The sequence below is a fragment of the Lissotriton helveticus genome, chromosome 8 (genome assembly GCF_964261635.1).
Source record: "Lissotriton helveticus chromosome 8, aLisHel1.1, whole genome shotgun sequence".
NCBI lineage: Eukaryota > Metazoa > Chordata > Amphibia > Caudata > Salamandridae > Lissotriton > Lissotriton helveticus.
The window spans coordinates 1,660,129,351-1,660,155,748 of record NC_136069.1 but is presented as its reverse complement, the minus strand read 5'-3'; the positions used below and the strand labels follow the sequence as shown (position 1 = coordinate 1,660,155,748).

Genomic DNA, 26,398 nt, shown 5'->3' with positions numbered 1-26,398 from the left:
GGTTCTGAGGTCTAGGATGGGTCTTGGAGAGCCGTCCTTTTTTGGAATGAGGAAGTACAGGGTGTAAAGCCCTGTGTTTTGCTAATGCAGGGGTACCGGTTCAATTGCGTGCTTTTGCCTAAGGGAGATGACCTCCTGTTTTAGCAGTGATTAATGATCCAGTGACATTGGGCGCTGCCTGGGTGGTATGTTTGGGGGGTAGAAGTGAGTTCTAGACAGTAACCTGTTTGAATGATTGGTCTCACCCACCTGTCTGTGGTGATGTTGGTCCAGACAAGAAGGAACTGTTATATTCTCTCCCGACAGGAGTGGAATGGTCCGGGGGGAGCAGAAAGAAGTCATTGGGTAGGGGTGGAGGAAGATCTGGTATTGTTGATCTTGCCTCTTCCCTTATTATTGTTGCTTCTGTAGCCTCCTCTTTGGTAACCTTTGGTAAATGTAGACTGGGTGGGAGCTTTGTAAGGAGTGGTAGGGTGGTCTGAAGAGAAGCCTCTGGAGTGGAGGTGCCTTTGTAGAAGGAGTGATGAAAAGAACACCTGGGAGCTTGCGATTGCAAGGCTTCCATAGATTTGGCTGTGTCTGTGTCTTTTTATTTTTTCAAGTGAAGAATCTACATTAGGTCCAAAAAAATGTTCTTGGTCGAATGGTTGGTTTAAAATGGAAGTTTGTACTTCTGGTTTAAAACCTGAAATGCGTAGCCAAGCATGTCTACGCAAAAGTACACTGCTCTAGAAGCAGTATCTGCTACATCGAGAGCGCAACGAATGGAGGTGTTCGTGATAATTTTTCCCTCCTGTATGAGATCATTGGCCCTATTTTTACATTTGTCTGGTAGATACTGTAGTAGGGACTCTAGTTCATCGTAATGTGCCCTATGGTACCTGGCTAACAGAGCTTGAGTGTTGATGATACGCCATATATTAGCTGCTTGTGACGCTGTTCTTTTTCCAGAGGCGTCTAAAAGTTTGGACTCTTTATGAGGCGGTAGAGCGTCCCCTGATGTTTGGGAGTTGGCCCTTTTCCTAGCATTAGACACCACAAGTGAGTCTAAAGGGGCCTTTAATATAGGCTGGGTCTCCAGGGACAAGTTTATATTTTTTGTCGATCCTGGGGTTAATAATTCTAGCCCTCACAGGGTCTTTAAACACTTCAGGTGCATGCTTGATGACTCCTTTTAGCATGGGCAAAACAGAAGTGGACCTTTGTGAATTATCAAAAGTGTCCATAAAGAAATCCTCTTCTACAGGGTCTGTGTGTAAGCTAACCCCGTGGTATTGAGCAGCTCTATGAAGTAGCTGATGAAAACCTGTTGTGTCCTCTGGAAGGGAAGGCCTAGAGGAGTATATGTCCTCCTGTGGAACATTAGGGACATCTGGTGTATTGTATTCATCCCAGGGATCAGGGAAAGAAGGTGGACTATGATCCCCTAGTGGCTCCTCATCTGCACCCCCTTCCTCATCAGAGGTGTCATCATCATTCCCTGGTGGAGATAGTGTAAGAGATTGATGTGGTGGGGGAGAAGGTGGAGGTGGTGGTGGAGAAGGGACCCTGAGGGGAGATGTAGCAATGTCCCTCTTTTTAGGTGGTGGAGCCAGTGCAGGCGTATCCAAACGTCTTTTTCTTGAGCTCAGGGTGAGCTGACCAGTTTTAGGGCCCTTTACAAGAGTCTTTTGTGGAGGATCCGGTGTGAAGAGCTCTTCTGGTGTAGGCTGAACTTTCGGCACCAACTTTTTCGGCTCGGTAGACTTATAGAGCACCGATTCTGGAACAGTTTTGTGGTGTTTTGATTTGGAATTGTGCTGTTTTACAGTCTCTATGGCCGTTTGTGGAGTCGGTTGTTTCTTCGGTATCAAGGGTTTTTTCGGCTCCAAAGGATGTGAATCGGAAGTCTTAGGGAGCGGCTTTTTGCTTGGCTACGATTGTTTTTTCAGAGTGGATGGCTCGGTGCTTGTAGGTTTTGGTGCCGAGCGTTCTTGGATGTGGAAGCAGCGATCGGCACGGAGGAGGAAGGCGGTTTCTTTTTCGGTGCTGGTAAATTTAGTTCGGTACCGAGAGCAGACTGACTCGAGCCTGAGTCGCCTGAAGGCTTAATAGGCTTCTTTGCCGGACCGCGGGCGGAGCATGGAAAGCAGTCTCTCTATGTGCACCTGGGCCCGAAGGTGAAGGTGTGACCAAAGCCTTTTTTAATGGTGTATGGAGGGGGTCAGGGTCGACATCTTAACTTACAATCCGCTGCGCAGGAGTGATTTCTTCGACGACGAATTCCTCCGCTTTAGATTCGCTGCCAAGGATTTCTTCAACCCTCTCCTGTTTCGGTACATCGACGTCCTCCTGGAAGATTTTGTCGGAGATGGAAGTCGAGGAGCGAGCCATTGTTCTTCGAGCTCGATGATCTCGAATGGTCTTCTTGGAGTGGAAGGAGGCACAAGCTGCACAGTCTCTGGCCTCGTGCTCCGGTGAAAGGCAGAGATTGCACACCTCATACAGTTCGGTGTGGGTAAACTTCGACCCACATTGAGGACACAGATATGAAGGCCTTCGTCAACGATCGGAATCGAGGACTTCGAAGTTGGATGCGCGACGACTGGTGATCGCGATCGAGAACAATACCGTCGAAAGGGTGAAGGATTGCGCGTCGAAAGTAGAATCGGTAACGATACCGAGCTGGAGCGTGACAAACACATCCGAGCCCGATGGCGGAAAAAAACAATCTGAAGATGGAGCAGATGCCCATGCACACTATGGTCAAAAGGAGGAGTCACCTATCTCGTGACTTCCAAAGACTTTTCCAGGACAACAACAAAGTGCAAACATCCGGGCCCAACAGCAGATGGCAATCTATGCACAGTGTGTGATCTGCAGCTCTAACGCCTCAAACACATTGTTTTGTAGATCAAGAACAATCGCGGACACTGGATATGGGTTTCTTGACCTACTGAGGATCACTACACATTATATAAGTCCTGATGAAGTGAATTGTCATAGACAAAATATGTATTGGCTGTTTGAGCTCTGTTACTTGAAGTACATGCAAAATAAAGGACTGCAAAGGTATCTACAAGATAATTTCTGCTTGAGCGTGCTGAGAATTGACAACTGACAAACTAGGTGGGATTATATCCAGATTTGGAAGGTGTGAGACTGGCCACCTTTCCGCCTTTTTTGGTGTGTACTCATCATACTCATGATTTTATACCCATTTATAAATATGACAAAAATTAAAGTGAGCAACCCCATTCTTTTTGCCATTCTGTCAGTTACACAGCCTTAGATGCAAGTTTGATCTTGAGAACTACATCATTTTAATCTACAACTCTGGCCATTGGACAGGTGTTTTAAAATGCTCCACAGCGGCCTTTAAAACTCTTTTGAACATTAGAAAATACTGGACTATTCTCTCAGGTTCAGATAAAATTTAAAAAATGAAGTAATCGCCTCCTGTTCTACAGCATCATTTGTTGCAAGAATTCTCTGACCGTGGGACCATGTTCTCATGTGGTGCTCCGTTCCTAGTCATATCGCATCTCAGATGATACACTGTGCCTTATGGTGCAGTCTAGTAAGGTGGCGAGTGTTGTCTGTTTGGCACTGAGACCGCAGTTTGCTTTATGTATGTGTGCACACTTGGACGATACTACAAGATTAAGTTTATTGATGGTTCCCTTTATACTAAATTAAAGGTTGGCGGCATGAACTGTTTCCCCTCCGTCTTCATCTACTACGAAGGTATGTGTATCGCTGTTGTACACAGAAATGTGTTTCTTCATTGCGAAGAAGTGACATAGCAACGACATGGCAAAACTGTTTTTTTATTATACATTTGTGGCAACAATGATGGAAAGAAACATTCCAAGAGGTGAGGCATGAACCCCAAATGATATGGGGACGTTCCCTTTTTTTTTAATACACTATCTGTGAAGTAAGCACTCTCAACCCCGAGCAATGTGTAACAGAGATATATTTATATAGAAATACAAAGTATATAATGGCTAAGGCATACATAACCCGGCATGGCGTTGAGGACACCTTCTGACATTGCATAGTTTCTAGGTTAAGGATTCCGTAGAATGCAGAACCAAAATTAGAACACAAAAATACAAAAAACAACACAATGTTACACATAAATAAAATAATTCCTTTAGATACCGTGTCTGGATTTGGAGATACAAGTGGCACGTGGTGACTGCGACTACAATGAGGAAGGAAGCAACAGCAACTGTACTGGGTCGAGGCACAGCAAGGCAGTAAAAGTGTTAATGGGGAGTCAGCTCATAAATAAGAGTGACAGTAACTAAAGGTTCAATCCCAACCAGAGACCAAAGATGAAGGAAATAGCAAAGGGCTGCTTTAGTAGGGACGGACAGAGGAAGGTAGAATATCGAAAGCAGGATGAGCGGCGAACAACAGTAGCTCATACACAGTTTAACTGTACACGGTTGGGAGATCGCATACGGTCCTGCAGTGAGACATGGAGTGGAACTTGAGTGCACTGACAATAAGGAGTATTTGGATCCTACGCTGCCTAGTGGGAAGGTAAGAGGATAGGAGTTCTTACATGAGAGAGCGAGAGAGGTAGGAGTAATACTTCTAAAAGGCGTTGAGTGAAATAAGAAAAGTGGTAAAAACTCTAGTGGTGAGATTCCATTAATCAGTCCTTCTCAGAGGCAGTCTGCATTTGGGGTAGGCACAACCAAAAGCAGGAGGCGCAAAGGAAGAGGCTTGAACATTCTGACTGACGGCAACTGAAGAGGACCAAAACACAGTCTTTCAGGGTTACATAGCCATGACAGTGTGTGGAGGCAATGGTAGCACCATCGATTAAAGGGTAGTATTTAGATCAATTTCTCTTTACACTGTTGGACTGCACCTATGCGAGTCCCAGTGAGTGTGGTGTTCTATTGATCAGCACTTAGCAAAGAACTATTTCAAAACTGAATGAATGGTCTGTTTAATGAATAAACACATTCACCTGTCTCACAGAGATTCTACAAGAGACTATGACTGATTAACACATTTAAGGCACAGTCAGACATTGAATGTAAGGTGCCTTTAACACTAAACAGAAGTTGACTTATATAGAACTGATATCAAGCAATCACCTTTCATCAGGGATGGTTCCAATTTATTGTTCTGCTGCACTTAAGCCAGGCACAGAAATTAAGATGTATAATTAATTACCTTAGACCTTATCTCCATCAAACAGAAAGTGGGGTTTAAGCATGTGTTTTCTAGATTGGCAACATCTCGGTCTTCCCTTTTGTACTCTCTGGCTAACTTCCAGTCTAAAGTGCAGCATTTCTCTAACAAATGCAAGAAGTGTAAGAAGAGCACCTTTTATAAGGCATGGCGTAACCCAACTATTCTGTTTTTCCTAACCCTGTAGTGCTTTATAGTGAGGACTATTAAAAAGATTGTTTTGATTCATTGTCAACATGTATTATTATGTTATGGTTTTCACTACCTTTGCTTCAACCACTAACTCCCATCACCTCGGCCACCCTGGATCTCCAAGATGGGCTGCAGATGCCTCTGTGGAAACCTCAAGTGGGCTTCTGCTAGTCCCAAACATGAATGATGGATGCACATAGAGTATTTCTAGACTGCTGACTCAACCCACATATTAGAGGTAAACACTGAAATTATTTTTTATGTCGCAAGACTACCCCCACTCACTCTGGTTTTAGGATGCACAATTAATTCTCGCTCTTGCCAGTGTGGATTAACGCACACAGAGTTTGCTCTTTAATTCCATATCTGGGGTTTCTTGTTCATATGGTTAACCTTCATTTGACTATCACAGCCTAGCAAGCCACATATTTTTCAAGTAGAAGATTATTTAGAGGTCCCAATGTTTCAAGGAAAGTCCATACATTGATTTGAAGGGTGTAATACTGCCTTAGCAAAATTAATGTCTATTTAATTTGAAATATTCAAAAATGCCCTTCCTTATGGTCAAACATATAAGGCATCACTGCAGAAGTAGGGCTTGTAATAATGGCTGATTCTATGTCTTGTTTGATGTATATCTTCAGAGAGAGCATACATTGTTGAATAGTCCTTGAAGGCACTTAGGAGGAGGCCAGGAGTGGAGAGGATGCCCGTGAAAAAAGGCAGGAAAAAGTTCTTAAAAGTACAGTACATTGGGGTCTGGCACAGAAAAGATTAAAAAAGCAACAAGCGTGTGCAGGATTGCATCCATTCCTAGGTTAACATCCAAACAAGGATGCTAGAGGTAAGGCTTCAAGAGTACCACTGGTATCAGAAGACTAAGGATAACTCTTCAGTGAAGAGGATGCCCACAGGCTTCTGAGCACCTGCACATGATGAAACACTGCTTGACCTGTGGTACCCATTAACTCAATCGCCCTCCTTGAGGTCTGTCAACGCCGCACATCGAAGTATGGACAACTTCCACTGCACATGTGTGCACAGGAGATGCATCCAGCACCTGGTCTCCTTCTACTGCTGAGAATTTTGCCCTCTCTTAGGGAACGAAGTTCTGCCAAAGGGAGCAGGGTATTGTGGGTCGCAGGCACAGCATGCTTATTTGTAAGGGAGGCATGACGTTTTCAGTTTGCCTACTGCAGCCTTTCCGGACACCCCTCTCTGTTAGTGATAGGAAGCTTTGGGCACTGCTCCACCAGCAAAGGCAGTGCGTTGTGGGTAGCTGGCACAGTCTGTGGAAGCACACTTATTTGTCCTGCATCTTTTCAAGGATAGGCACAATCATGTCAAACTTTGGTCTTTTGGCGGGATCCTCGTTCATGCAGATCTTCATGAGTTTGCAGATATGTGGGGAGATCCCAGGTGGGATTGTTGGTCGTAACCCCTCCAGGGAAACCTGCCGCAGCAAAACACAAGGACAAAGGGTTACCAGACTGCACAGCGGAGAATCAAAAGCAACAATCTAACATTCATTTCTGACTCATCTCATGCCACATGTTGGTCTCCTTTATGAACACAGATTTCTAAAGTTACACTGCTGAGCAATCAGGGTATACAACATCTCTACACATTCCTTTGTATATGACCAGTGAGCTAATGCGGCCCACTTTGCATACCTATTTTTTTTAATTAAATTATTCATTCGGTCAACGTTATTTAATATAAAACTCAGATTTGGTGGATGTAAGCCATATCAATCTATTGAACTGCATTTCTTTTATGGGAATGTATGAAATGCATTCAAGTAAAAACCTTTATAAACTAGATTACATTTACAATTAGGAGTATCAGAATTGTCCCTCGATATCTGAATTGTATGTATTGCATTTGACATTAATCAAACAATTGTTACTGTAGTATTATATTTATTATTATTAAAATACAACTTAATACAATTTAATTATAAACCATACACAAATGCAATAGTTGAAAATGCAATGCATGTTAAGAATTGAAATAAATATGGGCTAACAATTCATATGGCTTATGCAATATAGAGTAATTTTTTGTCAGCAATTCTATTTATTTTAACATCTTATATTGAAGTTTTTTAATTACATTTTTGCAAGATACGAAGCAGTTAAATGACATAGGAAGTTGGTCATGTCATCAGACAGGCGTAATGGGTACAATAAGATTCATGGCAGCATAGTCCTAGTGGCAAATACCGGCTCCTGGTCAGAAAAACAAAACCGCGGGATTACACAAAAACAAACCCAGGAAGGGCATACGGCCAACCACAAACGTAGCGGGCCCACACGGCCATCACTACCCAGAGCAGACTAGTGACATACCCACAGAAGTAGGGGCAATCCAGGGGAGGACACTTACGGCAACATAGTCCCAGAAGGGGACCCCTTATGTCTTGGGCTTGGCCCTAGGGGTCTGCAGCAATGCATAGGGTTTCATCTAGACACTACAGAAAGTTGCATATTTCAGCCAGTCTTGATGCCTCGGCACATGGGGAACAGCTGTCCGGCGAGCCGCAACTGCGTGGCGCAATCAAAACTAAGTAAAGTACGCTGACCAAGGGGAGATCGTTCAGAGTCCTTTCAGCAATTATAAGACAGATTACTGCTATTAAACAATGTTGTCTTAACAGCTTTAATACTCGTATCAAAATATTGCCCAGTGCGTCATTTAAGGTAAATGAAGCAATTGGGTAGTGCTTTTTAATAATTTCGTTTTTAAGAAACTGGTTATTAATTGGGGCGGGTGAGTACTCACATCAAGAAGTAAACTCAACCCTAGTCATGGAGAGTCACCAAATAAACCCGTGCTCAATCCCCTAGTAGCTATGGTACAAAGCAGGTAAGCTTAACTTAACACAATGTAAGGTATTTAGGTAGTATCAAAGAAGTAATAAAGTTGAAATTAAAAACTAAGGAAATCCCAATATGAATTCGGAAAACAAAGTAATATTTAATAAAAAATAACACCAAAATGACAAAAATCCAATAAGTTGAACCAGAGATATAGATTTTTTTTAAAGTTTTAAACAGGAGTTAGCACCAAGAAGCATAAAGTGTCAATGATAGCCAATGGTCTGCGGTGGACTGAAACCTATGCGCAATTGGACTCTGACCGCAATGGAGCGTGGGTTGGATACACCAACCAGGTTAGTCCGGATCAAATATTTTACATTCTCACTTGGTCCAAAAAAGTCCCAATGCACCACAAGAGTACAATTCTAAAGCCCCCAAGACCTCTGAGGAGGCACTTAGCGACTCACAGGATGTCAGGCAGTAGCAATCCAGCAGGGCCCAGTCCAGGTCCATTTGCAGAAAAGGCATTTTGTAACTTCTTGCACCCCTGTGGCTTTAGCAGGAGGTCCGTGCTATGACCTTTGGAGTCTAGGTCTTTTTCTAGGGTACAAGAGAGAGCAGGTCCAATCCCCAGTGCTATTCTCAAAACGCAGACAACAGATGCTGTTTTTTTCGGATCTTCCTCAGGTCCAGGAGCATTCTGAAGTAGTTGCCTGGAGATGCCACATTTATACCTGGCAAAAGCAAGGGGAGGGAATAACTCCTGTGCACGCCCTAACCAATGGGGGAAAAGTCCTTGGGTCGACTCTACCCACATAGGGCATTTCAAGATGGGTGAAGTGTTCCTGGGACTTCTAGTACTGGTAATCCTAGTATCCTCCTAAATCTAACTCTAAAATACAGTTTGGGGGAAGTCACTGTACCAACAATAAACCCAGAGACTGAAGTCTGATAAGGCAGGGTTTCCAGCACCCAGGCAGTGAATACATAAGAAATGTTTTGGCATCTTGTTTCTGGCCTTTGTAATGTAGCAAAAGAGTTAAATGTAAAACCCCAGATGGCTTGCGAGTCGGATTTGACATTCAATTAGGATTTTACAATGTAATGTCAAAAGGATATTCACAACTTCACCTTGCATATTCTGTCAGGCTCAGATGATTATCTTTGCCCATTCACGTCAGTATATGGTTTGCTCCTGGAAGGCATTTCACATCTGCTCACACCTATTCAAATGCTAATTTATGGTTGCACAAGTGGGAAAGCAAATGGGCTTCCAGAGGTTTTAGGGAGAAAGGGTAACTTTCTCAAGGTATTGATTCCTTAAATTTTATCAAAAATCCCACTGAACTGAATTTTTAGTAACTAACAAAAATAGTTCATTTTTTTTTAACTGTTTCATAACTGTAATTAGCAATATTAAATGCAATCATTTAACAGTATTTTCCTATGGAAAAGAGGCAGCCAGCCTTGCTACAGTGAATATTGCCCTTGGGGTATTTAGCAAATGTAACACTAAATTCCTTTATGCCTTACTTTTCAGAAAAATGTAAAACAACAGTTGATGGACAGAATGCAGAACAATATCATACATTCACCCCAGTACAGAGATCTGGGCCTAAATCCATCGTGATTTGCATATGGCCATGTCTGAACTGGGGTGGCGGAGTGAGCTAAAGAACGGTGATGGATTAAACCCAGATCAGTTGACTGGGGGTGAGTGTTTGTATTGTCAATGCTCCGTCCATCACCACCTTTGGTTTTTCTTACTTTTCAGAAACCCTTGCACCTTGCCTTATGGGCAATAAGGCCTACATATAGGTGACTTTGACCGGTCAAATTTGCAGTTTAAAACTGCAATAGCCAAGCCATTAAGGATAGCTTAGAATCCCATTTGCATGAACAGTATAGTGGATGGCACAATGGGTGCGGCAGTCCACTAGGGATATTTAACTTGCAGTCCCTGGGTACACTTTGCACCTTATACTAGGGACCTAAGCAAGTTAAATATGCCACCTAGGGGTATGCCGATTTCACTGTGTTGAAAGCGGGAGTACAGGCACTTTATCACTGGTCAGATGCACAGAGTTCTACAGTCAGCAAAAATACAGGATCTAGCAAAAGGTGTAAAATCTGGGGTGACCCTGCAAAATTTGCTACACCGTTATACAAAAGATTGCATTATTTGCATTTTAAATAATTTCAGTGAAACAAAAAAAAAACAACATAAAAAGCTCAGGGTCTCATGAGGATTTTGGTGCCCACTGCCCTAAATCCTGTGTTTTCCGCTAATTACCGGGACATTTTTTCCAAGGTAATCTTTGGCAGATTTAACATATCAAAATTTACTCTGGGAAAATTGTGTGTGTAGTGTTAGTCGCAAAACTCAAAGGCAAGTTATCATACATACTGACATTTAATAGGCCATTTCTAATGAGGGAGTAACTTGTGCAGTGCGCTCCTTCTTTGGATCATCTTCAAGGTTTCTGGACATGTTCATCAATTTTGCTCCCTAAAACGTCACTTACATTACAGCCTCGTCCCTTTACCAAGCAACACTTTAGGAAACTGCTGCCTACCTGACTGTTGTGATTTGCACTTACCGCTGCATGGTGCACTTTGGACCATAAGCCATTAAGCTTAAGCACCAAGAACTCTCAGCAGCAGGAGTCACCACAGATCGGCCCTCCGATTGGTTGCCAGGTAACAAAAGGCAAACACTGTCAGACAGGTGCAAAGGTAGGATGCGCGAAACGCATTGTTGTGTCATATGGCAGGAAGACAGTATTACCGGTGCCCGGCATGCTGCCCGAATAGCATTGCAAGCCTGGGAATTTTGCACATTGCTTGAGTTTTTTTTTTCTTATTTCTATGGCGAATGGGTAAAAGTTCCAGATTCAAGTCCCCAGCAACTCAATGGTGATTCAAATAAGAGGTTTGAGGGCAAAATGGTTAAGACAAAAAAGTTAATCATGTCTGATTAAAAAGTAACAAGCTGTTTTAATTCAAACAATTCCACAGGCAAGTCTGAGGAAGTAGGCAATAAAACTACTTGCATCAGAGATGCTGTAACACAGTCACTTCTAGTTACACATCCACAACCATGTGGGACAAAACTTAGTTAGTATTAATGAGTCTGCTGTGTTTAATACCAACACAGTCCATCCAGAGGTCAAATGAAAGATAAACCTGATTAGGTTTCAATGTTAACGGATCTTGATGATTTGGACATAAACTTGTTGGAGTTTACAGACTCCAGGTGAGTTCATGTAATCCCCTATTCATATAGTGTTGGTAATTTGGCAACTACACTTGAGTCTGAAGACAAAAACATTGGCAAAGGAGTAGGTCAGGGTGGTGGGGGAGGAAGTGAGAAGTAGCATATGAGGGAGAGGACAACAAGGAAAGTGGGGGACACACACGAGGGACAGAACAACAAGAGGGCAAAGGGGGAAACACATGAGAGAGCAGCATAGAGCACAGGAGGAGAGAAGCAGACGAAGGAGACTGTTGGAAAATATGTATGATCTTATGGAGTGCTTAAGCAACAAGAAAAAAAAACTGTTCCCTAAAAGTGAGAAGAGGAGGAACACAAGCAAGAGATAATGCTCAAGGGGAGTGACGTACACAATATGGACAAGGCAAGCCATTGAATAAAAAGTAAGGGAATGAGTGACAATAAAGCTAACAGATGGTAAACAGAGGGCAGGGTTTAGGAACACTGTATGTTCTTGGTAAGTTGACAGTAGGCCTTTTTCTGCCAGACAGCTGTGCTATCTGGTAAGCTCAACTTAAAACTGAAATCTAGTTCCATTAAACTCAACTGGATGTCAAAATTAAGGACATAACAAGCAGCCAGACAAGGTGGAACTGCAGTTAGAGATACTACACTAAGAGCCACACTTATTACTTCACTTGAACAAAAGTTGGCATCTTAGGGCGAATGTTTATGATTTGTGCAAGGAACAATTGCCTACTTCTTGCTCTTTTCAACCTATTTGATACTAAATTGTGCACATTCCCTTCTAGGATTATGACATCTTTTGAGTGCCTTGTGCATGCATAACTATGCTGATGCTTGTAAAGATGAATTTTAGATCAGATATTTCGAATGCAGTAATAATGAGATAGGGGAGTTTAAAGGAATGATCATTCTGATTGTGATAACTATTTTTATATTGGGTAGTCCTAGAGTGCCCAAGCTTCACTACTCCAGCGCTCATCAACACCAAAACAGTGGCCCTATACCAAGATTCAAAATCAGTTTCTCCAAGAAAACATAAAATACCTTCAAAGAAATGAGTGCAGATGACAAACAAATCTTGTTTGGTTAAAGGGTTATCTTTTCCAGCCAACAGTTTACCCACCATCATCGAGAGATACTGCCCAATGTTTATAAAACCAGTAGTGACCATTAGCATACATTCCTTCAGTACAGCAAAGGTTTAGGGTTCTATCTATGCAGGAAGCTGACTGTGTGTACAATGTGCAAAAATCTGCAGATACAATAAACTACTTTTAAAGAGGAGGATGGGTGGAGAGGAACCTGTTGCAAGAGTATCCACCTGAAAGGATTTTATCAAAGGCACATAACTTGCTACTCTGATGGATACTTCTTACCCCAGATTCCTCACCTTCTACATAGATACCAAAACAGAACCTCCCAAACGTTGGAGGGTTTGAGGAGTGATCTTCCTGGTGTGAAGTCTTCTGAAACTGAGCAGGCAAACTGTCGCTCTCTACAGACTTGAGAATCGAGGCAGTAATGCGTGGTAAAGGCATGAACAGACAATCATGTGGCCTCCTGGCCGATGTCCAACACAAGAACACCACTCGCCAATGCAGGTGACAAGTCTGAACTCTTATAGAATGGGCTTAAAATCCATCCAGGTGCTCTTTCCGGCCAGTAGGTAGCATGTCTAGGCACAGGATGACCCACCAGGACATGGTAATTTTTGTACCGCTCTTCCCTTCTTGGCACCGGCAAAACCAGTAAAAAGATGGTAATTCGCCAGGCGATTCTTAATGTGCTCGATGTAAAATCTAAGGGCTCTTTCTGGGTCTAAAGAGTGAAGCCTCTCCCACGTGGCAGAGAGAAAATAACTGGGAGAGTAAATGACTGTCCCACATGGAAGGGCAACTCCACTTTCAGCAGAACGGATGCATGAGGCGGTAGCACCATTTTGTGAAGGAAGAAGGTGGTAAATGGAGGTTGCACCAATAGCCCCTGCAGCACACTGACGCAGTGTTTGGAAATAACTGTATGAATCCCACCACAAAAGAAAAGGGATTATCCTGCATATTTGAACAAATGGGTACCCACTAGCCCACAAATTTGCAACCAGGGTTATATCCATTTGATGCATCTTGGTAGGAAGGCTATCTCCGCTCTATCCAGGTGCCCGGTAACAGCTGGAGACGTTCGGTCCTAGACCCTCTACAACTACAGATTATTCACCCTGCTAGATCTTGATGCAAAAGTCTTTTCAAGAATCTTGCTTAATGAACTAGAAGCTTAGGCTACTGAGACAGCACCATTGTCATTTTAAAGGACCGGTTTACAGAGAACATGCAGTGCTTTGAATAACAAATCGAAGGCTTCTTTTATTTCAAATGGTCGTCCACACTGACTCAAATATATCAAGGTTTTGTGAATTTTAGTGCTGCCTCAGACAGTGCAGATCGAGAAATGTTATGGCACAAGGGATATGGTTGATGGTTTCTGTTCAACTCTTAAGGGCCACAGAAATGCTTTATGAAAAGTCCTGAATCAAGTTGGGGCATGGCCCAACACAATCAGAAGACCACCAATAAGAGGCAGAAGGCGGAATTCTTGCTTTACCGGATTTTCAACTCCTAAACAGATGATTTGGCAAGAGTTTTTGTCTTTAGCCAGAGCCTTTCCACCTAAAATATACAACAGAACACTGTGATTGCAGCCAAGGCTACAGCTCTATTGGTGTCCTTGGCTAAGTTATCGAGGAGACTCTCGGGCCCCACTGTCTTGCCCCTACTGGAAGTGCTTAGAGCAAAGATCGGGCCCATACTTTCGTATGGCATAGAGATTTTTAAGGGTAAAATGAATAACACCTTAAATAAACTTACAACCAAACTCTATAAGAAACTGCTTCACTTGCCGAGTTCTTCTTCGCCAGCACAGGTCAGACTAGAGCTGGGCTTAATTAATTATGAAGCCTCCAACGTTGGCTCATATCTTAAGCTGATCCACAAATTAAGACAGGCAGAAGCAGGTACCCTGGAATTCCTAGTCTGGAAGGATATCAGTGTGAACAACCCGGGGGGATCATTTGGCCGCCTCCTAAATGACCACATCCAACAAATGTCTGCTGCGGATCTCTGGGCTCTTAATCCAAGCCAGACTGTCTTTAAAAACACAATTAAAAAATGCATAAGATTGAAATCCCTGATTATGGACAAAGCTCTTCTTGCGAAACGTAGTCATGCTTGGACAGTAGCCAACTCTTATAAACTACTATCCCCGGCCAATTACCTTTCGGTAACACTTTCTCATCATCTAAAGCGATGTCTGATCGCCCTTAGACTGGGAGACTGGCGTTTTCTTCAAAATCTCCCAGTACGGCGCCGAAAAAGGGACGATCTAATGTGCAGAGGGTGTGGGGCAGCAAATGAGACTATTCTGCACGTGCTTTGTATATGCCCTTTCTTTATTCTTCAACGCAGACGCCTACTCAGGCCAGAATGGAACAGGCTGGGAGTCCGGACTTGTAGGCACGCCCTTATTGCTGCTCTGTCTTTAGCGAATACTGTTTTAAATATAAAACTGGACAAATTCGTTCAGCAAGTTTACAGTATTTTAGAAAAATCAGAAACGGCTAAGGCTCCGCTGATAACTGTGTAGAATGATATGTATTTTAACTTTATCTGCATTGTCCGGGAGTGTTGCTTTTTAAATTGATATGTCGCAGTAAGCACTAATAAGAAAGGCCAAATTTTATTTTGCTTTTTTTTACTCTTTTAATCTGCAAAATTGTACTTAATGTGTTGGAAGAATCTTTTAAAGATATGTTTTTATATATCTAAATAAAGAATTATTACTTACCTATACAGCAGCCATGTGCATACTCTTTCTGACCAAACCAGGAATAGTTTGAAGTGGTCACTAAAATGGTTAGAGGAATATAACTGACAAAAGCGACCCCTTGCTAATGCCACTAAGGGATCATTATTGTGAAGGGTATTAGAACATTTATAACTGGGGCATGGAAATTCATAGGATTACAATAATTACAATTATCTGGTGTGTGGCTCAGTGACGACAAGTTAGGTTGCAGCCACTTTTCAGTACTGAGAATGAAACAGCATCCCCCAGAATTTGCATTTCAGCGCTTGTTGAGCAGATTACCAGACCTCTCCATGATCCCTGCAACCTGAAGCCATGTGAGCTAGGCTAATACCTACTCTTGTATATGGTCAGGTGGCATACCAGAGGCAGACTGACACTTGCTTGGATATGAAACCAGTTACTTACATGTAAATATGATTTTGCATCCTGAAACTCTTCTGGATTCATATGCTTGCACAATTCCGCCATCTAGTGGTTGGGTCCTAAAGTGTTCTTAATATTTTCAACGTTTTTGAGTCTGGATTTGAGATTCTTTTTATTTTAAACCTCTTCCACGAACCTCCTGCTGAGGGGAGAAGGGAACTTAAAGCCTGGGTCTTTTAGTAAGAGGAGACTGTGATCCTAAAGTGACAATGTGTTCAGCCTATCGGGCATGTTAAAGTTATATACTGCTATTTTAAAGTTTTGATTGGGAAGTCCCAGCACAACGCCTGCGAATGATAAAAGTATGCGCAACTATGGAAGATCCAATACTGGAGAAGAGAGAGAGAGACTTACACTAGTTAAAAGGGGCTATAATCAAAAAGGTGATAGTGAATTATTGGGATGATTTAGGGAGGGGGTGAATACCTTTGAATGAATTATTATCAGGAAAAGACCAGATTTAATTTTTACATTACAGTTGTGCCCCTAAACTTTGTACAGACTAAGATGACAGTGACAGGTACCAAGGGATCTGTGGAGAGGTGTGCCATTCAGGGATGGGGACCACCTCTGCTAACACGCAGGACTAAATTGAGGTGGTGGTGCGAGTGAAAGACTATCAGCTTTTTACAGTGTGTGCATGTTGCTGACACAGAAATTATCTGTTTATCAATTTAGCCAACGGATACACTTGAGGATTGAGGGATGAACCTGCAGAACGTATAGTTTCTTACCAGTCGGTGTAGTTTTTTTGCAGCTTGAAGAATTTTCTGGATTCACATGCTGTGCATTATTTCGCCATCTAGTGGTTGAGTCTGGAATTGTAGTATTTTTTCTCTTTTTTTTCCTTGTTGGTGGGCGTCGACATACCACAATTTGGTGTCCTTCTGTGACGTCGACGTGCTTTCCCTGAAAGTTCCCACCTTTGGTCGCTATCTTCAGATTCTTTTTTTTTTTTTTTTTCCTCTGGTCATCCTTCTGGTGGAGGAGGGAGGGTTCGCTAGTGAATCCTTAAAATTCTTCAAGCTGCATAACTTCACCAACAGGTAAGAATCTATACGTTTTGCAGCGTGAATATTTTATGGATTCACATGCTGTGCATACACTTTGTAGCGGTTTACTAGTCTTGTGGTGGTTGGGTGGAAGATGAGCACTGGTTTGTGAATATATCTTGTAAGACCTTTTGTCCTACTTGTGCTTCCTTATTTATTTGAATATCCACACAGTAATGCTTTGTGAACACGTGCACTGAAGACCATGTTGCTGCTAGGCAAATGTCTTGAATGGAATTATTTGCTAGAAAAGCAACTGTTGCTCCTTTCTTCCTTGTTGAGTGAGCCTGTGGGGCTCCTTGTAATGTTTGACCTGCATGTTTGTGGCATAAATGTACGGATTGTGCAATCCATTTTGCAATGGTGTTTTTGGTCACTGGGCGTCCGAGAAAACTATTGGCAAAAGATACAAATAATTGCTTTGTTTTCCTGTATTCATTGGTCCTTTCCATGTAATAAATGACTGCCCTTATAGCGTCAAGAATGTGTAATGCCCTTTCTGCTTGAGATTTTGGTTTTGAAAGAAGCTTGGTATGTGTATTGTTTGGTTTATGTGGAACTTCGATACCACCTTTGGCATAAAGTGTGGATCTGTTCTCATGACAATTCTGTCATTATGTTCTGGAAGTGGGGCTCCTGTGGTGTTAGTGCTTGCAATTTATTTACTCTATGTAGTAATGCAATTGCTACTAAAAACACAATTTTTAGTGTGAGCATTTGTAGTGTTGCTTTGTGTAGTGGTTTGAATGGTGCTTTCATCAGCTGTGCGAGTACTATATTGAGGTTCCATGTGGGTGCTGGCTTCCTTTTTGGAGGTGCTATTCTTTTTGCTCCTTCTAGGAACCTTTTGACTATGTGGGATGTGAATAAACTTTTCCCTGTTTCGCCTCCTGTATACGCTACATTGCCCGCTAAGTGTACCCTTACAGATGTGTAGCTTAGTTTATTGTGTAGTAAATGCGTTAAGTATTTTAGAACTGTTGATTCCCTTGTGATCTTCTTTGAAAGATGTTCTTTAAGACACCATTGGGAGTACCTTTACCATTTTGTTGTGTAACACTTTCTTGTTGTTTGTTTTCTAGCTTCTCTGAGCACTGCCATTGTGCTCTTTGGTAGCTTGAGGTGAGCAAATTCTTAGTCCTCCATGCCGCCAGGCTTAGGCTCTTGGTTCTGGGTGAAGTACCTTTCTGTTTTGCATTGTTAAGATGTCTTTCCTTTTTGGAAACCTCTGCATTGTCCATTGAGTTATCTCCATGATCTGTGAGAACCAGGTCTGCCTGGCCCACTGTGGTGCTATGAGGATCAATGTCATGTGGCTGATTCTGCATTTGTTGATCACCCTGTGGAGTATTGGTATTGGGGGAAAAGTGTAAGCAAATATCCCTGACCAGTCTATCCAAAGCCCATTCTCTAGGGACTGTTTGCAAGGTTGTCTGGAAAAATAGTTTTACAGCAAATGTACTAGCATTGTTCTTTTTTTAAATCAGATTGCCTACAGTACTGGTATTGAGTTGACCTATTCCAAATTTCCAAAACCTAAACTACATTTTATACTACTAATGTATTGCAACAGTGTTGGCATTTTGCATTGTGGGGAGTTGCAAAAAGGTCGATTTGCCGAGTTCCCAACTTTTTGAATATTTGTGGGAAGCTGAAGTTTGTCAGCTCAGTCTGTCTGCTTCTGCATTGTCCTTTCCGGGCAGAGGTATTGCTACAATGTCTATCCTCTTTGGGATCGCCCATCTCCACAATTGTTGAGCGAGAGTTGAGTGCCAAAGACTGTGTGCCTCCTTGCTTGTTTATGTAAAACATGATGGTTGTGTTGCCTGTTTGTATTAACACCTTTTTCCCGTAGAGCTCTTTCTGAAAGGCTTTTAAGACTAGGAACACTAACTCCAGGAAACTGATGGGCGTTACTGCATTATGTTGTGTCCACAAGTCCCTTACTATGAGCTTCTTCATGTGCGCTCCCCATCCTATTGGGAAGCATCTATTGTTATGGTCACTGTTGGAGTTGGCTGTGTGAAAAGTCTGCCCTGTGCTATGTTTGTCTTGTTCCACCATGCCCTCCATTGATGAACTGTCTGCGTGACAACCACTAGATCTTCCCAACTCCCTGTTGCCTGTGGCCATTCCTGGAACGGTCTCATTTGTAGTCGAATGTTGGGGATTAAATGAATGCATGATGTCATAATTCCTAGAAGTTTCCCTACTGTCCTCACGGTCAGAGCTTGCCCCCTGTGGTATAGATATTTCTCCTTCAGCAGTGCTATTGTTCTCTTCCTGCTTGGGAATACTTCCCCTAATATTGCATTGATTTCTGCCCATAAGAACACTTTCTTGTTCTGGCGACGATTTGTCCCATTGTTTCGAGAAACCAAGTTCAACTAGTGTTTCTATTACTTGCTGTATGTTGTTTGCAGAGATTGTTGGAGCTTGCTCTTACTAATCAGTTGTCTAGGTACGGGTAAACATGAATTCCTTGTCTTCTTAGATGAGCGGCTACTGCAGCTAGGCATTTTGTGAAGACTCTTGGTGCTTATTTCAGTCCGAATGCTAGCACCTTGAATTGGTAGTGTGTTTTGTTGACCACAAATCTTAATAGACCCTTGTCTCTTTTGTTCATGGGATTGTGCAAGTATGCATCCTTTAAGACTGGTTGCCATGTAGTCTCCTGTTTGCAGCTGAGGTATTACCTCTTGCAGTGTTGTCATTTTAAATCTTTGAGTCTTTCTGAATTTGCTGATGAACCTTAGGTCTAGTATTGGGCGTAAAGTTCCACCTACCTTTAGAATGAGGAAGTACGTGGAGTAAATGCCCTGATTTCTTTCCCTGTGTGGTACCTGCTCTATTGCATCTTTGTTTGGAAGTTCTTGCAGCAATTGAGATATTTCTGTTATTGAATGTACCTTCAAGTTTGGAGGTTGCTATGCAAGCTCTAGGCAGTAACCGTACTGTATTATGTTTAATATCCATTTGTCTGAAGTGATTTTCTTACACTCTTGGAGGAAGTATGTCAACCTGCCTCCTACTGAAACGGTTCGCTTATAGGATTTTGTTTTTGTATTGTTTTTCTTTCTTGTAGCACACTCCATGATGTCTTTGGAGGGTGCACAAGCTTTAGAGTGCAGTCACTTGGTTGTGGTCCCACTCGTTTCGGCAGGCCTCTTCCCCCAGGGCGCCCTCAAAAGGATTGCCTTCCCTGTTAAAAAGTTCCAAACCATGGAACCATTAGGTTTAAATGATAAATTGGATATGGGATGTTTTCTATAAACTACTGGACTAAAACAGAAGCTACTAAAGTCAGGATTAATGTATGTGCTGTCAAAATGGTAGAGCCAATAGTATGATTCATGAACCACAAGTTTATTGATCAACACAAGGTTGACACATAAGAATTGTTTGATCTACATGAGGATTAACATGTCTCAGATTATGTTTGAAGGATCTAAGCAGAAAGTAGTGTCAGCATGAAAGGTATATAAGGTTTAAATTGTAAGACTTGGCGATCTATCAATTACAGCTGGTGTGAACGAATAATGTTTTTCATGTCACGCTAACTGAAGTTTACTAATGTTCGGTTACGTCAATGCATGAACACTAATGTCATCAATAATAGTAGGCGCAATTGTACATCGTTTTTATGTTATGTTTACTCATGTTCATGGATGTTTTTATGTTAATGTATAAACACTAAGGTATGCTTAATGTCGAATAACATGGAGTTCAGCATTAAGGGTTTAGATATTCGGTTAAATTCATACCCACATAGAATTTTTTTAAAAACCCAGGGGCCTGAACGCATAAACAGAATCAATCACGTGCTGAAAGACTAGGGTCTTTCCTACATAGCAACGTTTTCACAGTCAAACTTGGTACCATACAATAGGAATTCACCCTTGTAAGATGGCCGACGCAAGAGTCGTACAATCATGTGGATTTTCCACCGGCAGGCTACCTCGCGGTAATCTGCTTAAAAAACCGCGGGATCATAGGTTTCGGCTTTGCGGATACTCGAAACACTGAGCTACGGTGGAGGTTATAGATTAAAACAAGGTGAGCGTTGAGAGTAATAACGCAACTACGCCACACTAGTGAGATGCGTACAGGGATTTGGTTCATTTTAACTGTTTTTTTATATTTATTTTTCGTTGCAGCAAACGATCGAGCACTGTGGTTTAAAGGTACGATTCATATTAAAGCACTGCATGTTCACCATTCTCAGTTTAGACAAAACGAATGTTTTGGTCAATGGGACCCTTATAGCTTTCTCTTCGTCCACAGAGCACAGCTTTGAAAAGTTGATATGATGTACAGCGAAAGTTACTAGTGACGTGGAAAAAATAGACTCACGATGCAGTAGCATGACAAAGGTATTTGACTGAGAAAACAGCCCGATATTGCAATTGGCTACGATCTAGTAAGGCGGTATAAAATTGAAAATGTCTTCGTTTCTTTTTAGTATTTCAGAATATCGGAAACAGTTTTGATCACCCGAAAAAGATATAAGCTTTTCAACCCGACATGTAAGTGGTGTACAAACGACTATCATTGGCCAATTGCCATTGTTAATCAAAATTGTTTATCAAACGTACCGGCATGACCAGTTAGTCTCACAGTAACAGATGTTTTTTATAACTAGAAATAGCAAGACACGTGCCAGTAAATCCAAGAGTACGCAAAAAATGATATGCACTTTGAAACGATGTGGTAGGCAAAGTTAAAATTGCAGGCTATGAGTATAACCAGCGTGATCGACTCACATCCAAGAACTTGTTTATAACTCGAAAACGGTTGACACAAAGGTGGTGTATTCAAATTTTTTTACAGTGGCTAAAGTAAATTAAAGAATGTATATAAGTATAATATGTTATTTACACTTGTCTTAACATTTGTTACAGAGGCCCCTGAGGAAGGGACGTTTGTCCCGAAACGCATCGGGCCAACCTTCAGCCACAATCGCCGTAAATGTTAAAGATATCAGTTTGATGTTATAATTCTAAGAATTAAATGTACAAGTGATAAAACATGATGAAATGTTAAATTTCACGTTATGATTTGATCACAGATTGAAAAAGATTGAAATATCAGAAAACTTTCAATGAATAAATCAATGAATTTTTTGAAACAACAAGTCAATGATTTGAGTTAAGTTTGTAAAAAAGTGAACAGTTGTGTACATTATGCCAGTAGGGTTGAATATTGTCACATTCCAAGATGATGTGCAGGAAGGTACCCACCTAGCCGCATTACCGTCTACCGTCTCGCCCCATCTATCTTCCCCATCCGTACCAGCTGGGGTCCTGTTACATAAATCCTATGGAGTATTTTACGTTGGACTAGTCATAGGTGCGCTGGAATTGCAACGATTCTAGGCGAGGAGACCGCTTCCTGCCATTCCTCGTCGTCCATCTCAATTCCATCGCTGGACCATTTTTCCCGTAGCGACTGAAGAGGGTCTGGCATGTTATTAATCAATTTCTTATATACCAGTGAGATTTTATTTATTTATTTTGAAAGTTTTATATAGCGCGAACAAGATCTTTGCAGATATCAGAGCGCTTTACAAGGGCATGGGGGTAAAAAATACAGAGTAATAAAGCGTATATACAGCGTAATATATGAGGTCGTTAGGTACAAGGTGCTAGTTACATAGGTGGGATAAAGGACATGAGGTAGATAACAGGTGAGGTAGTGTCGGTACACAGTGTATAGACAGACAATTGCGTCAATAGTATAAAGTGCAATAATAAGGAGCATATACCTGCTTAAACGTGTTTAGAATATTTAGAGTTTAAAGGAGGGTACAGTTGAGGTAGGTGTGAGCAGGGTGTATAGTCCCACAGGTGCGAGAGTAGTAAGGAACGTTGAGATGGAGAGGGTAAAGTGTGCAAAGTCAACCAGGTGCGTCAATAATATAACAATATAACAATATACATAATCAACCAGGTGCATCAAACATTATAACAAAATACAAAGAGTGAGCGTATACAGTTAGGTTGAGGTAGGTGTGAGCAGGGTGTATAGTCCCACAGGTGCGAGAGTAGTAAGGAACGTTGAGATGGAGAGGGTAAAGTGTGCAAAGTCAACCAGGTGCGTCAATAATATAACAATATACATAATCAACCATGTGCATCAAACATTATAACAAAATACAAAGAATGAGCGTATACAGTTAAGTAATTCGAAAACACGGGTGGCACAGTAGACCAGGGTCGGGAAGGACTTGCAAGGCAGATTCATGAGTGATACGGAGCAATAGATCATGTGTATTTTGCCATGAGGATCGCTTTAACTTCCCTCTTAAAGATTGTTTCGGAGGAGATGAGCCTTGTTTCCGGAGGGAGTGAGTTCCAGATCCTGGGTGCCATTCCTGAAAAGGAATGGCAGATGGTTTTATCTGGGATGTGTCAGTCTAAAACTCTGTGTTCTAATGGGGAGGATTCGGGGAGGGTGGTGCCACTCTAGAGAAAGGAACGCAGTGCGTGTCTAACCTGCATGTAACGGAAGAATTCAGAGTCAGCTAGTTCGAATTGCTGTTGCAGAGTGGCGAATGACTTTATATCCGTTTTGTCCCATAGATCGCCTATGTGTGAAAGTCCTATAAGGTCCCATTTGGCAAATCCTTTACTTTTCCACAAACTACCCAGCTGCTCAGAGTCCGATAGCGGGGTCGAAAGTGTGAGCCTGCGATTCCATCCAAGGCATGCAGGAGCCGTTTGCCAGACATGGACGAGTGCTTGGTGGGGCTGGGAGTTTAAAGCGTTGTGGTCAGGAGTAAAGAGCTCGATTATAATTCCCACCCGATAGAAGCCATCAATCAATGCTGTAGCCTGGATCTCCGGGACACGTATAAGTGCCATGGTTAATGGCAGCCAGATGGGCCGCCCAATAGTATTTTTGATATCAGGGAGGCCAATGCCCTTATCGTACCAGTTCAGGGTAAGCTTACTGAGGGAGATACATGGTTTTCCATTCCACAATAAGTCCCGCTGAAGGCCTTCTACCTCCCTGAAGGAGGACGCTGGGACCGGGTCCAAGGAATTCTGTAGTGGGTATAGGAATCGAGGCAAAGACATCATTTTAAAAAGGGCCGCTTTTCCCTGTAGGGAAAGAGGAAGGGACTTCCATCTCGTGATGTCCTTACGCAACCCGGTCCGGGTCTTCAGCAAATTTCGGGAGTAACGAAGTGATGGGTCTAGGGAGAGAAAAATCCCCAGATATTTGAAGCCTTCAGTACGTAGTTGTATTGGGCACCCTTGCGGCAGGATAGGCAGCTCTCCTGCCAAAACATTTCGGCAGAATCTTGAACCGTTTCATTTTTTCGTAGAAATCTCTCACGTTGTAAGATACTTGCCATTTCTGCTTCGAGCCTCTTTTTCTTTTTTCCATCTCAGACGCGTGAGTTTCATCGTCGAGACTTTCCGCCTTTCTTTTGAAGCTTGACAACACCAATGCCAATGCAGCTGTCGAAGTCTGTTTTGACCTCTCTCTTTTCAACGAAGTGTGTTTTTCGTGTCCGACTTTTGACGTCTTCGATTTTCCGAGGGTCTTTGCCACCTCAGAGTCTTTGTTTAAGGAAGTGACGGTCTGTTTATCCTTGGATGTGCTTGCAGTCGTCGAGTGTTTCGACGCCGAGGCTCCTCTAGAGGACTTTGAGTCACTTCTGCACGACTCGCCTATCTTTTTCTAGGTTGACGGTTATCTTACCTCTTTTGGAGTCTTCTTCTCGACCTCTACGACTGGGTCGTCTGTGTCCTCTTAGACTTCAGGCCCTTCGGCGATGTTGTTCTCTCCGCTGGAGAGGCCCAGGTCTCGAAGCGATGGTGGTGGGCCTCGACCCTGCATGTTATAGCTGGCTCTTCTCGGTCTCTCTCTTACCCTCATAGTCTTTGGGGTGAAAGCCGAGCATGCGTTGCGGTCGTCTCTCCCGTGATCCAGCGGCAGGCAAAGGTTGCAGACCGGATGCTGATCCTTTTGTGCGTATTTGTGATGACAATTGTCGCAGAACTTGAACGGTATCTTGTCCATTACCGCGCAAAGGGAGCCCCCTGCATGCGCATTCTTCGTGTGTCGTCAAAGTTTTGTTTCTCCCTCTTCATCGCGCTTAGGCTTCTAGGATCAAAGTCCGGTACATCGAAGAACACTTTCTCCTGTTCTGTAGGCTATTTTCGTCGATTTTTTTCTCCAATTTTCAGGAGCTCCTTCCGTATTGATCCAGACCCAACGGCGGAAAAAAATAACCTGAAGATGGCGAACAAAGGTGGGAGCTTCGAAGGAACAACGTCGATGTCACAGAATGTCACACAAATGGTGGTATGTCGACGCCTACTAACAAGAAAAAGAAAAAATACAATTCTCAACCAAACCACTAGATGGCGGAATAATTCACAGAATGTGAATCCAGATAAGATCCACGCTGCAAAACTGAGTATGCTGTAGATCAGCGTTTCCCAAAGTGTGGTCCGCGGACCCCCAGGGGTCCGTGACACATTCCCAGGGGGTCCGCAGGACTTGAGTGCCTAACTCGGTATAAAAAAACTAAACACTCAAGAGCCCTCGCAGCACATAAGGAGGTGTGCATATACTTGGCGCCGGGGCGCCAAGACTACCATTCAATCTGCCCCTCAGGCTCCCCACACAGGAGAGGTGTGAATGTCCTTGGCGCTGGGGCAGCAAGGCTGCAATGAAATCGGGCCAATCACCATTCCGCTGTAGGTGCAAGCTGAAGGGTGATTGCCCTTATATTGTGCTATTCAATCTGCCCTTCACCCGACCTCGAGCTCGCACAGCAGTGCATGTGGTTCCTGTTCAGTTTGTGACCAGGCCCCGGGCATTTTGCTATCTGTCCCCATTTGCCCTGAAAGCAGCTGCGTGGCGAGTTTGAAGAGCGCTGGAGCACGTCGAACGGGCAGGAGGGCTCTTCTTCTTGAACTGCATGTAAGTATTTAATTTGTGTGTTCGTGTTTGTGTGTAGATTTGTTTGTTTTGTAATTGCATTTAAGAAAGCAGTCCATACTCAGGACTATATTTATTTCTTTATTTTCCAGTTGACCTTTACAAAAAAGTGTTCCACTCGAGTTCTTTGCAGTGGTTTTCCAGTCTTATCAGAAGGCGCAATACTTAAGCCTGTTGCTTTGACCACAGCCTCTGGCTCACCAACATTGCATGCTAGCCCCCACCATTGAAGTTTAGGAAGGAAACGTTTTTACACAGGGCACTGTTACGATTTGTTTTTGCTGACTTACAACTTTGAAAAATAGTAGGATTGTGTGAATATTGCCACAGTTTTCATTTCGATGATCACCTACCTCTTTGAAATAGCATTTCCACTGTAGCAGAAAGGTTTGCTTTAGTCTCTCGACTTCTTCCTGTTGCCCCCCGCCACACAAATCCCCTAACATAGGTTGTGCCCTTTGTTACATGCAAAACCCTTCTAACATTAATTATGGGCTGTGAGCCCAGTACAGAAGTGCAGTGCTTGGACCAAGATGCCCGCACAGCGTGCATCTGCTGGATGTAAAATAAAAGAGAGAAATCATGAATTGGACAATCCAGCGTGCTAACACAGCAGTGGACACTCTGACTAGTGGTACCTGCCATACAACATG

The 26,398-nt window shown here is 42.7% G+C and overlaps 1 protein-coding gene across 2 annotated transcripts in view; it reads right to left on the bottom strand.

Annotated features, from left to right (window-relative positions):
• Window positions 1-3,793: 3,793 nt before the first annotated feature.
• ILK (integrin linked kinase) overlaps window positions 3,794-26,398 on the bottom strand; it is a 283,194-nt gene continuing 260,589 nt past the window's right edge. For both annotated transcript variants that reach the window (XM_078658746.1, XM_078658747.1), the window contains exon 13: window positions 3,794-6,841. In XM_078658746.1, coding sequence (XP_078514872.1) covers window positions 6,692-6,841 — 150 coding nt within the window. In that variant the 3' untranslated portion in view covers window positions 3,794-6,691. The remainder of the gene's footprint in view (window positions 6,842-26,398) is intronic.